The sequence below is a fragment of the Ananas comosus genome, linkage group 7 (genome assembly GCF_001540865.1).
Source record: "Ananas comosus cultivar F153 linkage group 7, ASM154086v1, whole genome shotgun sequence".
Taxonomy (NCBI): Eukaryota; Viridiplantae; Streptophyta; class Magnoliopsida; order Poales; family Bromeliaceae; genus Ananas; species Ananas comosus.
The window spans coordinates 13,909,424-13,925,241 of NC_033627.1; the positions used below are offsets into that span (position 1 = coordinate 13,909,424).

At 35.7% G+C, this 15,818-nt stretch overlaps 1 protein-coding gene across 1 annotated transcript; it reads left to right on the plus strand.

The window, feature by feature from the left end:
• LOC109713114 (peroxidase 1-like) lies at positions 7,946-9,582 on the plus strand. Its single transcript, XM_020237080.1, has 4 exons — positions 7,946-8,183; positions 8,268-8,456; positions 8,566-8,728; positions 8,952-9,582. The coding sequence occupies exons 1-4, from the start codon at positions 7,971-7,973 to the stop codon at positions 9,371-9,373; spliced, it is 987 nt and encodes a 328-aa protein (XP_020092669.1). The 5' UTR covers positions 7,946-7,970; the 3' UTR covers positions 9,374-9,582.

Consider the following 15,818-nt stretch of genomic DNA (forward strand, 5'->3'; position numbering starts at 1 on the left):
GATTATTATTATCAGATTTAATAAAGTATAAATAAATATATAAAATATAAAATATTTTTATTTATCGTTTAATACATTATTTAATAATATATTATTATATAATAGATATATTTTCGTNATTTTATCCATGGAGGAGAGGGTACATATGATCAACAAATTAAATGGCTCTTGTTGGGTATGTTGTGTGGATAAGATTTTGATCATCTCCTTGGTGTGAGCCACATATAATAATTGGACATCATTATGTTGAACATGATAACTAGGAAAAACCTAAGCTAGAGAGAGAGAGAGAGAGAGAGAGAGAGAGAGAGAGAGAGAGAGAGAGAGAGAGAGCGAGAGAGCGAGAGTGAGAGAAACGTTTTTGGAAAAAAAAATGGTTATTTCATATAATGTCACAAATGTCTAAATTCAAGTCAAGCTTATATCTTTGGACTATCGTAAGTCCTGCATCCAAAAGATGAATGATAACATGCAATACATTAAACAATATTCTTATATGGCTTAAACTTGTATTTAGAACAATATGTTTTTACATAGTTTAAACTTTTCGAAGATAAACTTTAATTTTACAAGTACTCCCAAAAGTTTATTTAGTATATTAAGTATATTTTAGACTAAACCTTAATTTACTCTATTGTGATTTAGTGCATTTTTATTTAGTCATCATATGGTTCAAAAATTGCAGTTAACTATCATATAGTTTAGCGTGTTTTTATTTTACGGACTTGTGGTTCAAAAAATTATATGTAACTATTCTCTGGTTCACTTATATTTTATCTATAGATAAGATACCGTTCTATAGTTTTCAAAAAAGTTTACTTTGCAATATACCCTTTTGATGACTGTTCTTTTGGTAAACTGAAAAACTAAAGAGTAAATAAATATAACTTTTTGAGTTATAAAATCACAGATTGAAAATTAAAGTTTATTTTAAATTTAAAGGTTCGAAATCTTTATTTACCTTTCAAAGGAAAAGGATTAGTAAATTCGTGACATAAATTAATGATGGACTGATTCGGATTAGATGGATACGTTAATTTGTAGAATAGAAGAAACAATGCATGTGCAAACATTTTACTCCTTAGACTCATTCAAGGGGAGTGAAATCGATCCACATGATGATGCATTAATTACAGTCACAAAAATCTCAAACGCATCTTTTGACCCCAAATTAGTGATCGAACATGTTCACATGCATGGTTTTGAATTAATTTATCCTCTCACAAGTATTAATTTGTATTGACGTTTGAAACCGACTCCTTATCTAATCGTTTATAAAATTCGTGACCAAATCTAAATTCAAACATTAATTAGAAAGAAATATTAACCGGTAAACAAAGTCATTGACTACATATACATGCTTATGGTTGTGACATTTGTTTTGAAAATTATGACAACTTACACTAGTAAAATCATTTCAATATTTAGTTAATTTTATTTTTCCATGTTCATTATGGATGCAAGGAGTAAATAAAGAAAAACAAGTAATTAAAGAGATATTGGCTTTGTTACAACAAATTTTCGATTGTTTGCTACACAACCGATCTTTTGAATAATATAGTGTTAGAGCTAGTTATAAGTCCTTCGTATTCCAAGTGGTCCTGAGTTTGATTCTTATATCTCCGTTATTTATATTATCTTTCAGTTAGTCTACGTGGCACGATTTATCTGATATTTATCATATACAACAGAATTAGATTATAGGGACACATATTTGAGACATTTTTGTGTAAGTGTCCCATTTATGCCAAAACTTTTAAAAATATCTAGTAATGCCTAAATATAAAGCTCAATCCAACTAAAAATGAAAGATTACTCTACTCATTCAGCCCTATTACAAACAAAAAAGAAAAAAAAAAGAAAAATCGATTACCATCTTCCCATTTTTCCTCACTCAATCTACTGAAATGATGACGAAAAGCCCTTTCCTCTCCTCCTCCTTTGCCACCGCAGCAAACGAGGTAGAGTTTCAGCAGTTGCTAAATGCTTAAATAAGTGTTGGTAAATTAGCGGCACTCCTTTTAGGTTATATCGACACTCTTTAACTGTCACTATATACCTAGCGATCCCACATATAACAATATTTTTTAAAAGTGTCGGTAATTTAGCCAGTAGCACTTTTTCTGACCTATACTGATATTTAAGTCATTTATGACTAGATTAATTTTTTGTATAACGACCCAATCTTTCAGCTTCCAAATAGACGGTGGAATATCAATATTATATACATGATCATAGGGGGGTACAAAATAATGCTACTTAATTATATTGTATTACATTGCTAAAGCAACTTAAACCTTCTTAAGTATACGAGGGAATAAGGAAACTAACAATGCAACTTGGGCTAAAGGAACACTCAAAGCATGGCCCTCTAATAGACCCTAGGAGCCAACTACCACTTCAATTAAAAACTCTTAGAAGTACACACTTTCTACAAGTCCTACATCCCTCTTAATGCAATTAAGTACAAGCCATTCTTGTGCAAAAGGGAATAGGTTTCTTGAAGAAAATTTAAACCAATCACTCAAAACTCCTTGTGTAGTTTAGTTACTCAACCTTGCATTAATTATTATTTAGTGAAAAGCGTCAATCTAGGTTATAAGGACCTGTTTGGCTGCATTAATAGCTTGCGGGAGTAATAATACTTTTGCATTAAAACTTTTCCTAATAATACTTTGTTGGTATATAGAAGCAGTAGTTTTAATTTGAAATTTTTGATTTTACATTCACATACTCGTTTTACCTTCTCGTTAGAATAAGAACTCTTAGTTCGTTGTTTATCATATTTTTTACTATTGTTCTATAGAGTAAAGAAGCTGTTTTAAAAGTTAGTGGTTTTATACAAAAAAAATCACTAATTTCACTTGCTTCTGAGTTTTGGGCCCAAAGAGATGGGCTACCATCGAATAGTGCATAATAAATTGCGCTTGATCTCATCGATTTTGGACCTTTGAGATTAGGAATTGATCGAAAAAAATGTGGCCCCTTGGATTAGAAACTTAGAACCATTTAAGGCCTATATGGTTATATCCGAATCCGAGCTCATAAACCCAGACCTATTCATAAAACGGGCCCGAGAAAAAAATGGAGCCCATCTATGGCCAATGGGCTGAGCCTGTTTTCGATCTTTGAGTTTATCTGGCCTAGATAGGCCCGGCCCATTAAGGGCCTAATAAAAGTTCTCATGTGATAATTAATTAATAATCTCACTCCGTAGAGAAGTTGCCACGTCAAATTCGCCGTTGACTAGATCCGAGAGAAGAAAAAAAATGATAAAAAAAAAATAACTATGAGATGCAAGGAGGGTTTGACTCAAATGAACGTCGCACTAATAAATACAAGTACAAGATCAATCTTGAACTGCATTTGGACCTGTCGGTTTTGGGACAGTGTTACGTGTTTGAACACAAACCTCCTTAGAATTGTACACATGTACCTAAATCTTGTTTAACTTAGTTTTTTTAAAAAAATTTACAATGTGTATATATATATATATATATATGTATGTATTTGAATCAAAATTTGAATTCCAACCTTTTTCTTTGGGGAAGAAAAGTGATACATCTAAATTCGCAAAATTGTACTGATCGAGATACGCACTTCCATATTTTCTGAAACGGCCCATTTAAATCTGGATCATCGAATCAGTAAAATATCTATTTGACCTACTATTATATTTATGGGATAATTGCCTATAGACCTCTCATACGTTTGAAAATATCTGATTTACTCCTACTTCTTTTTTTTCTTTCTAAAATATCCCTCATATGTTCCACCGTTATTATAAAATACCTCCGCAATTATCTCCTGTTAAGTTAACTTAGGTTAAACATGAGTTAAATATCTACTACAATTAAAAAAAATTAAAATGACAATTTTACCCTTAACTTAAGAGCAAATAAGAAATATTGGTGACAGTAAAAGAGTATATCGAAAAAGACCAAAATTCAAAATACTTTTTGTGCCCCTGACTTTAAGAGCAAATAAGAAAGTCAGTGATGGTGGAAGGATATATTTAAAAGGGCAAAATAATAATTTTAGAAAGATAACAGAGTTCATTAACAGATTTTAACTCTAGGAATATATTAGAAATAGATTGGAACGTAGAAAGTGTATTTTCAATATTAACCTTTTAAGAGGGGTAAATCGAAAAGTCGGAAACTTTTCAGGAGTATATAAGCAATTGCCCCTATATTTATATTAAGAATGAAAGTTTAATGATTAAGTTTGTCCAAATTTCCTGCCCAAATTCACTTCAAATACCCAAATAAATGAGGCCTTTTTCTGAATATTGGGGAGTTATTATTTATTTTGGGAAATAGTTCAATTCATAGTACATTCATATATATATAGAGAAGGGTGAAGAGTGAAGATCCTTTTTGAACATTGTACACAAGATATTTGGCCTCATTAAAGACAAAGGCATGGTGTCATTTACTTAATCCACTAACAAAAAACTTTTATATTTTAACAATTGCTGTTTACAAAAGCTACATAAATTGAGGAACCCCATGTGGCCATCAAAGCTTTATTATATATAAGCTCCTAACTACTAAGATACCATATCTCCTCAACAAAATCGCTTGTCGAGAAGCTATTTGAAAAAGCCCTTCTTTTTCACAAATAGGATAGTATTCACCTCATCAGTGATCATGTAAGGACTAAGCTGGCAATTTGTTGAGCATTACGACCTAATCCGTGGACCACAATGGCTATTTTTGTGTTGTTTGTTTCCTCTTTAAGTTTCTTTCACTATACTTAATTAGTGTTAATTAGTTGTAGTACCTAACCAATTGTTCTTTTCCACCTCATCCATTATGCTTTTTCTTGTAATAATTGAACACATTATGATAAGTGAACTGGTTAGTAAAATTATTAATTGTTTGTTAAAGACATCTAAAAAGTTAGCCCAATGCAATTGTTCTAGTTGATTTGTATGAATATATGGGTGAATCAAGTTCTTGGTAAGAGCAACTACAAAAGAAATTAGAGAGATAATAAACTTTGAATTTTTCTCTCAAAAAAATTTCAATTCTATTTGATAGAATATATCCACCTACATATATATGTTTGATTCTCCTCCATTTGAATTTTAATTTGAGTTGTTAATGGACTAGTCATGCTCATTGAAGTACAAAACAAATATTATTGAGACATAAGAATCATTATTATAAGCAGATCCTCCAGCTAATAAACGAGAGTACATTATTATTATTATTATTTCAAGATCATTAATTTCTCTTAAGTACGTAGACTATTTGTCTCGACCAACTTGTAAATTAAAATTTTCGGCATGCTAATAGTTTATAATCTAGTCGAGTTGACCGAACTTCATATTATCTTTGATGCATTGATGTTTTTCTTTTAATCCATGTTTTTCTTATCTTGAAGCACTCGTAAATAGAATCATAGGTTTAGTTTTCTAATATTGTTGTGTTAGGTTTTTTGTTCCTCACAAATTACGCTTAATTAAGCCTTTTACTAAACTTCCTTGCGATGATCTATTTGTTTTTCATTTATGCTCCATAACATGGAACAAAGTGGTTCTGTCATTTGTTTACCCACAAATTAAAAGATAATCCAAAAAAAGAAGAAAATTTGATCACCGACGTAACGATTATGGTAATTAATCCGACCGATTTGGATGGGGTGTATGGATGTATTCTACTATAACATATGGTTTATTGAGGAACATGGCACAGCTCACTTGTGTCATTAATCAGTCTTGTGTCATTAATCAGTCTCATATGATAATGCCTAGATCATGAATATTTATTTATAGTATATACCAAAAGTCAAGTAAGATTACATATCTTAATGAGTAAACTCTACTTAATTAGTTTATTTGCTTTGGATCCTACATGCTTATTAACCCAAACCTTAATTACTGCACTGCATGTCCACCTCAGCATATAAGAATATTGATTTATATTTTCCGCATTCTAAATTGAGTTACCAAAAGAACATAGACCAACAAGAAAGAAGAAACATAGCAAAAGGCAAAAATAAGATCAACATGTTTTCAGTTAGGAGGCCCTAGCTGCTTCCATATTGTACGCCTAATTCATATTACTTAATAAATGAAGCAGGTAGCTTGCTACCTAATTCTCAAAAAAAAAAAAAGAAAAAGATCAACATGTTTTGATTAGGTCATGTGTTACCCTACTACATATATGCATTAAATGTATTATTCTCAGTTTCAATATTGTGTTTTAGCACAACCTATGTTTTGATTAGGAAAAAATACAAATGGCTTTCTCTCCTTCACACCTCAATCATGATACTGAATCTTTAGAGCCCGTTTGGATTGAGTACAAGATGGTGTATAAGGGCCTTATACACCATCTTGTACCCAAACACAATTCCAGCTAGATGGGGACCTATAATTCCCACCTTAATTAGTAGGTTATTCATGGTTATTCATGGAATGAATAACCCACTAAGATGGGAACCATAGTTCCCACCCCGGGTGGGAACAAGCTTGCGAACAAACTTGTTCCCACCCAATGGGTAGAGAGAGAGAGAGAGAGAGAGAGAGAGAAATATATGTTTTAAATTAAATTTTAAAATTTTAAATTTTAAAATTTAAAATTTGCAATTTTAAAATTAAAATTTATAATTCCAAATTTTAAAGTTTAAATTTTAAATTTGATATTTTAAATTTTTAAATTTTTAAATTTTAAATTTTATATTTTATATTTTTTAAATTTAAATTTGGTCTTAAATTTAAAATTTAAATTTTTTAAATTAAAGATTTGAAAATTTAAATTTGGATTTTTAATTTTAAATTTTAAAATTTAAACGTTAGACATTTAAATTTAAAATTATAAATGCAAAATTTAAAAATTTAAAATTTAAATATAATGAGATGAGTAATATTATTATTTTCAATTTATAACTACCCACTATTCCTTTTATTCCATCTTATTTATCCAAACGCTATTTTTCTTATTTCCGAAAACAACCAAATTTTCATCAAAATACAAAAATTAGTTTAGTTCTCGCTTATACCTAAACTTGTACCTATCCCTGGTATAAGCTAGTTCTTACTTATATCCGAAACAAACGAAGCCTTATTGTTCTAGTTTATTTTGTTATCAATTACCATAAGATCTTGTTCAATTTTTGCTCAAATACATGCATGAGAGGAGAGGTAATGAGATGCTAAATATATAATGGAGAAGAGAACATAGATTAGAAACTTTTAGTAAATTCAAATTGATAAGACTTGATTGGCCTTTTGATGAGCTTTATTACAACACATGGTAACTACGCCGTGGAAATTATTCATAACATATATATATGGAGTTTCTCTTGATTACTAACTTGTAATATTTTCATAGTAGTAGAGTTCTTAATTAACTATAGTTTACTAACTCTAAATGAATTGCTAACTCTAATGATAAGTTACTTATTCAAAGAGTTTCTTGGATTAAGAAACTACAACAACTTCCAACGAGATTAGCTTGTTCAACTGAATTTATTTATCACAACGACAACGATGGTTCGATGGATTCTATACTAACTTGGCAAATTATTTAATTGGCTATGCATGTGCATAGCCTCTTCTTTTTTTTTTAGCTTTAATTACTACATAGGTGAGTTGTTTCACAATATATAATAGCCACATTTTTAGCAACAAATTATGACATGACATGGATATTATACTTCCATTCCTAATTCACGGGTTTGTGTCGATTTGTTCATGAACAATTTACGTCTTAACGAGATTCCCCTCAACATATCCGAGTTAGTCAACTCTTTTACCAAAAGTTTGCACCACCTTTCTTTAGTTCAACTTGTTATATTAAAATCAATCACTACTAACTAACGTTACAATCTCCTGAACAAAAATAATAATTAAAAATAGCACTGAGCCTTGATATTGGGCTCTATATAACTGCTACGAAGCTTTGTGTACACTTCAATCGCAAAAGCATTTTACTTACATCTCCTCAAAGCTTCCTAATATGGCCTCAAAGGCTCTCTTAGCATTGTTTCTTCCTCTTGCCCTAGTTTTTCTCTCTTGTTTAGCTGAGGCGCAGCTAAAACTTGGTTTCTACGAAGAAACATGCCCCCATGTCGAAGACATCGTCCGCGAAGAGATGACCGAAATCCTTAAAGTAGCTCCGAGCCTCGCCGGTCCTCTACTGAGGATGCATTTCCACGACTGCTTTGTTAGGGTATATATACATGTTACTAACTAAAGCCACATTGAGAATATGATTTGATGATTTATTCATATTTTGTTTTACACTTTTATGCAGGGATGCGATGGTTCGGTTCTACTAGATTCTACGAAGGGTAATGTAGCTGAGAAAGACGCGCCGCCGAACAAGAGCCTTCGAGGGTTCGGGTCAATCGAGAGGGTGAAAGCGAAAGTGGAGAAAGCTTGCCCTAACACCGTCTCTTGTGCCGATATTCTTGCTTTGATTGCGAGAGATGCAGTGTGGTTGGTAAGGACCATAATGTTTGGAAAAGTTTTCACATACACATATATAAATTTGGTAATATAACATGGCATTAGAGTAAGCTAATAAATATGCTAAACGATATTGTTTCCAGAGTAAGGGACCATCTTGGCCAGTGTGGTTAGGGAGAAGAGATGGAAGAGAATCGCATGCCGCGGAGACGAAGCAGTTGCCACCACCCAAAGCAAGTCTTCCTCAGCTGATCGCAATGTTTGCGGTGAAGGGACTTGATTTGAAGGACCTAGTTGTGCTATCAGGTAAATATATATTTTTCCATAAATTGTTCGGTGTGACATTTTTATTATTTTGCAACCTTCTAGACAACTAAAAATAAAACAATAAAACTATCAAAGGTAGAGTATTGTTACTCAGGTTAAAATTTTCGTTAGGAACTCTTATTCTGATACCATATGCATGATCAATTATACGCAAGAGTATGATACTTGATCTGAGGTAAGAGTTCTTTTGTGTGGTACGTAGGCGGGCACACGCTCGGAACATCGCATTGCAACTCATTCTCCGACCGCCTCTACAACTTCACTGGAAAGGACAACCTTTACGACGTCGACCCGGCGCTAGACAAACAGTACATCACTAAGCTCAGGAATAGGTGTAGCCTAACCGACAACACCACGCTGGTGGAGATGGACCCGGGCAGCTACAAGACCTTTGACACGAGCTACTACAACTACGTCAAGAAGAGGAGAGGCCTCTTCCACTCCGACGCCGCTCTCCTCGCGAACGACTTCACGAAAGCCTACGTCGAGAGGCATGCGAGCGGATTATATGCCGCAGAATTCTTCCAGGATTACAGCGATTCGATAATAAAAATGGGGAATGTCGAAGTTCTTACGGGATATGATCAGGGTGAGATCAGGAAGAAGTGTTACATTGTAAACTAAAAATGTTTAGTTTGATCTCTTGTGTTTATTATAGGTTTTATGCTTCAAATGTGAGTCTGAGACTCGAGAGTTTGAGCTTGATTGGTAGTATATGGGTAGAAGGCCATTTTTCATTTCCTTTGTTCATTGATGTAATCATGTTATAAGTGATTAATTCATGTAATAATGCAATGTATTGCTTCTTTGTTAATCCTATTATGTTTGACCAAGGCTCTTCGCTTAATTAAACTAATATTAGAATATAGATACTTAACTGTTACGACTAGCGCACGAATAGAAATAAAAATGACAATCACAAAATAGACAAAACATAAATAGAAAATGAAAGAATACACAGATTTACATACAAAATTTTTTACTAGAAAAAAAATTACAAGCGAAGAAGAAGAGAACTTCACTGTACAGAAAAATGAATACAAAGTTTCTGAGTACAATAATTGATATGTCGCCGCCTCCAGGGCAAAAACAAAGAAAGAAATTTTTTAATGGATTTCGAAATCCATCTATACGACGGGGGTGCTACCTACCACAGATATTTAATTTTTTCTTCAAAAATTCATTTTTTTAAATTCGTCCCACCGTGAAACTGTCGACGAGTCGAAGGCCCTGAAGTCGATTACCAATTTCAAATCTAACACTTGCATCCTAAGATAGTGACGTTGTTATAATAATGAAAGGTATATCCTTATCATCCATGTGCAATTGTAACAATAAAAATCTTTATTTCAGTGGCTTCTTAGAATTAATATCTCTTTATTAAACTAACACTCATGTGCTGTGAATATTTTAGATCATTCCAATAATTGATCTAACTGCTCAAGTACCAAATGGAATAAGCTCTGAACCTTCTCTGTTTAAGTAGAGGATGCTGCTTAGCTGATAGACATATAATACCAATTAATCTCATGCTCTACTCATACATACATTGATTATTGCAAATCATTGTAATAAATCTTTAAATAGTTAAAAAATTAATTTGTATTATTACAACGGCACAAATTATTGCGACAAATTATTTATTACAAAATTTTAATTTTTGATGCAAAATTGATAATAATAGAATGAAATTATTATGGTGGGCCTGAAAGGGCCATTGGAGATTATGGAGGGCCCATCATGGATGACCTGGGCTGGGCCGATTCAATCAAAAGGCCAATACAGACCTCAGACAATGGGCCGATCTTTGGGCCGGATTAAATTTTTCGTCACCTGAGCCCGATCCAAAATGACGGTGCTGGGCCGGAAAGGTCACATATAAAAGAAATTGAGCAGAGCCCAGTTTTAAAATAAAAGCGGGAAGTTTGCTATCTTTTTCTCTGAAAAAAAAAAAGAGCGAAGTGTGGGATGTATCTCACCTAACTAAACCAAAACAATTTGGTTTAGTTTGGTTAGTTTATCGATTTGGATAGGAAAATGTTTCATTTGGGTGTGTATATATATATATATTTATCACACTATCAAATGTCAAATGTAAGTATGATTAATTTTATCCATCATCAATGGGAGCAGTCTCTCTCTCAGCTAATAGACACTTCTGTGTTGGATAGCGTAGTTCATCTGTAGTTAGTAGCATTGTTATTCTATCTTCTTCTTTTTTTGCCTGCCCTCTCTGGGGCCTCTACTGTCTCACCTATATAGCTTAGTTCATCATTCTAATAATTGGAGCGGGTAGCGTGCTACCTTTTCCTCCCAAAAAAAAAAAAAAAAAAATCCTTCAATCTTTTTTTTTTGTAAAAAAAAATTATCCATTAATTGTTTGATCTAACATCAGGTTATGGTTAAGCTCTACAATGTAGGACAGCTAACAATATCAATCTTAAGCTAATTTGATTAATTTGATTTATCTCGAATCCACAATTTCTATCGAGCCAACTTACTGAATTAGGCTATTCATTATTAAAATTTGCACCTAGATTGAAACTTTGGCTTCAGGTTTGGACTGAACCGAGCTACGTTTGATGCAAGAGGTTCAAACCCTGGCCTACGACGAAATCAGAGTACAAACCTAACCTGGCCTGAAAGCCTGTATCTCCTGATTGAATGACTTGAGTTTGTGAATTGATCATTATCATCTTTCTGGTTTTGATTTGATCATGTAGCTTGTGCCACCATCTAAAGTAATAGTGACACATTCTCTCTCTAATCTATCACTTAACATTTATTCCTTTTATTTTTATATCATTATAGTTGACATTGAACTGGATGTACTATACACTGCACAACAATGTACATGTGATGAAGTACAAAGTACAAAATAGGGAAAACTTCAAAAACCCACCTTGTGGTTTCAATTTTTTTCACTTTAATACCCTGTGGTTTAAAATGTATCAAGTTAGTACCCCGTGGTTTCTCACTTTATCACTTTAGTACCCTGTGGTTTTAATTTTGTATCAAGTTAGTACCCTATAGTTTTTTAAATCACAAGATACTAAAGTGATAAAGTGTGAAACCACAGGGTACTAAAGTGATAAAGTGCAAAACCACAGGGTACTAGCTTGATACATTTTAAACCACAGGGTACTAAAATGAAAAAGTGTGAAACCACATGGGGGGTTTTTGAAGTTTTCCCTACAAAATATATGCATGGGAGTACTAGTCCCCTTCAACCAAAGAATCATATAATTAACAGGCTCTTATGTCAACCATAAATAAGATGTTACCCTATTTTATTCTATTTTTGGCCTTTGATTTATAAGGTTCATTGGTTCATCTGTTACATAATAAAAACATTTATGCTGCATACATTCGGAGTAAAAGTAAATTATCCTTCTCGAAGTAATCTTTGTTTCGGTACCAGCTTACAAACTTGATAATTAAGAACTTTACCCCCGAAAAATGTATTAATTAATGACATAAATGCTTCATGATATTACAGATTTTTCCTTTTTTCGATTTTCACTGTTCTTTTGGGATTAAAATAATGTTTATAATTAGAATATACAGTTCTCCGATGCAAAGTTTTTGAGAAAAATATCCATTGACTTTTATTGAAAATGAAAGGGCAAATAGCTCTTACTTCAGTAATTTAATAGCTTAGATAAGGTTTGAGCACAACGAATCATGTTAAAGTGATAATGGATATTATATTTAAACACACAAGTTCTTTTTTTTTCCTTCTTTTTTAATTCTCTCATAATATACAAGTATTGCACAGCCGCAAAATTCTTTTTTTTGAGAAAAAGGTAGCAAGCTACCTGCTTCATTCATTAGGTGAAATGAACTAAGCGTACAATATGGAGACAGCCAGGGCCTCCCAGAGAACAGTCGAAAAGTAGAAAACAAAACAAAAGAGAAAAAAAGGGGGGTGTAAGTAAGAAGAGGAGGGATTGGGGCTGAAGCCCAATCGTCACTTCACCGCAAAGAGTTCCAGTCGTTTAGCAAAAGTTTGACACGTTCTAGAGATCGGGTAGCATTCTGCGTGGTTCCGCGAAAAATGACGTTGTTTCTGTCTGTCCAGATCACCCACCAAGTCGCGGCCAAGAGAGTCAGGCCTTGTGTCCTCGAAGAGTGAACCGGGATGTCGCACGATCCGTTCCAAAGAGTGTTGACGTCGCTCGTGCTGCCATCATGTGTACCCCCTCCTTCCATACTGAGGAGCATGTATCTTACATAGACGCATGTGCAGAATAGATGGTCACAACTTTCCGTTGGTGCCGCACAGAAAACGCAGTGCTGATCGACGAGCATTCCGCGTTTTAGTAGTCTATCAGCAGTGAGTAATCTCTTTCGTAGCAGCAACCATATGAAAACTTTGATTTTGACGGGAATTCTTAGTTTCCAGATGTACCGGTTCGTTGGTGCACGCTGTCCCGCGTCGGTGATGAACCGGTAGAGGGATTTGACGGTGAATTGTTGATTGGAGGTCCATCTCCATTTAATAGCATCTGGGCTATCGCAGGGATGATAGCCTCGGAGCAAGTCTTTAAACGTCGTTAACTGTCTGCGGCTTTCGATGGACTGTAACACTGAGGAGCCGTGGCATATGAAGCGCCATCTCCAGCCGCCGTGGTTCCAGCACTGAGAAATGCGGGCCTCGTTGTTCGTAGAGATCCGAAAGATATCTGGAAAACGGGTACGCAGGGGGGTTTCCCCTATCCAGATGTCGTTCCAAATCCTAATGTTTCTTCCGTCACCAAGCTCGTAAGTCACTCCACAGGCGAACATATCTCGGCACCGGACCACTCCTTTCCACCACTGCGAGTAGGGAGCAAAGGCTCTGCCCTCGTGTAATGGCCTTCTTCTGGTGTAGTAGAGGGATTTGACTAATTTGCACCAGAGTAAGTTGGGGTCGGAAAAGTATCGCCACCACCATTTGGTCAGAAGAGCCGAGTTCATGCCTTCCATGTCAAGAATCCCTAGACCTCCTTCCCTTTTACTTGTACAGATAGATTTCCAATTGACGAGACATTCCCCACCGGTGACTTTTGAGCATCCTTTCCAGAAGAATGCTCTCCTGAGGCTTTCTATCCGGTGCAGTACCCACTGCGGTGCTTTGAAGATCGAGAAATAGAAAAGCGGTAGGTTGGTGAGTACCGAATTGACCAGGGTTAGTCTACCCCCTAGGGAGAGGAGTTTAGCTTTCCAGCCCTCGATTTTGGCCTCAATGCGGTTGATAACCACAGACCAGTCTTCCTTTCGAAGTGTCGAGTTGTGGAGGGGTAGTCCCAGGTAGCGGAAAGGTAGCTTGCCCACTTTGCATCGTATGATATTAGCGAGTCTAACAGCTTTACGAGGGTTGGACCCCAGGTAGTAGAGTTTCGATTTTCCCTTGTTAATCCTGAGGCCGGAGGCCCATTCAAAGATATTCCAAAGGAACAACAGGTTATGCATAAAGCGTTTTCGTGGCTCGCAAAAGAAAATTGTGTCGTCAGCGTATTGGATGAGTATCGTCTGGCAATCGTCGGAGGGTCCAATACCGCGAATCATATTGTTCCCACGCGCAGTTTCGGTCAATCTTGCCAGACAGTCCGCCACCAGTAAGAATAGGTACGGGGATAGGGGGTCGCCCTGTCTAAGCCCTTTTCTAGCTTTCAACCACGGGGTTGGGATGTCATTCACTAGGATGGCGACTTTGGCGTTGCAAATACATTGTTCCATCCAGGCCCACCATTTAGCGCTGAAGCCTAGCCAGTGCAGAATACATTTGAGGAATGCCCATCTGACACTGTCGAATGCTTTCTCAAAGTCGACCTTAATGCTTACACATTCCGTCTGAGATTTCGAGCACCAGTTTACTAATTCACTTGCAGTGACGAACGAGTCAACCAAAAGACGATCTTTGATGAAGGCCGATTGAGTTGGGGAGATGATGGTAGGTAATACAGAGGCCAGTCTGTTGGCCAGCACTTTAGAAATGATTTTCGGAATTCCGTTAATGAGGTTAATGGGTCGGAAGTCATTGACCTTGCGTGCTCCCTCCTTTTTAGGGACGAGGCACACGTAGGAGTAGTCTATCGGACCCGTGAAGAGTGTTTCGTCATGAAGTTCAATAAAGACCTTGAAGATATCGTCCTTGACCACCTCCCAAAAGGTTTGGAAGAAGTGTAGAGAGAAGCCGTCCGGCCCGGGCGCCTTGTCGCAACCAAGTTGCATTGTAGCAGTCTTGATTTCGTCGAGGGTGAACGGTACCGTTAAAGTGTCTGGATTTGGTAATCTGTTAGCATGGTAGAGGCCACTCCAGTTCCCGAACGATGGTGAGCTCACCTCTGGGTTCCCGAACAAACGCTTAAAGGAATTGAAGAAGTGAGATCTCTTAAGCCCTTCATTGGATATAGGTTGGCCGGCATCGTCCTCAATAACATCGATCGTATTGGAGCGTTTCCGTCCGTTAGCGACCGCATGAAAAAATTTGGTATTACCATCGCCTTCCTTTAACCAGAGCTGTTTGGCCCTTGTCTTCCAAAGGATTTCTTCCTCCTCCAAGATTTGCCGTAAGTGTGTCTTGATCGCATTTCGTTTGTCTAAGAGTTCCTGAGGCAGGTCTTGAAGTTCCTCGAGATGATCAATAGTTTGCAGTTCCGATTGTAGGTGCTTTTTGGTGTTGGAAATACCGTGAAAGTGCGTCTTGCACCATTCTTTCATACGAACTCTGCAGTGCCGAAGCTTGGCTGTGATAGTGAGAATGGCTGAGTTCTTGTGTGCTATTTCGTTCCACCAAAACGGAACTTTAGAATAAAAATCCTCCTTGGTGAGCCAAACCCTCTCAAAGCGAAATCTCCTTGGAGCTGGAGGGGACCCCGAGGTAAGCAGAATTGGGGTATGGTCCGAGGTGATCCTAGGGAGAGCTTTGACCTTGCAGAATGGAAAGGAATGATCCCATTCCGTTGAGATGAGAAATCTGTCGAGCTTGGCCAAGGTTGGTTTGCATTGCATACTGGACCAGGTGAAATTTTGGTTAGACATGGGTAAGTCGATAAGAGAAAGGCTATTAATAAGGTCCGAAAAC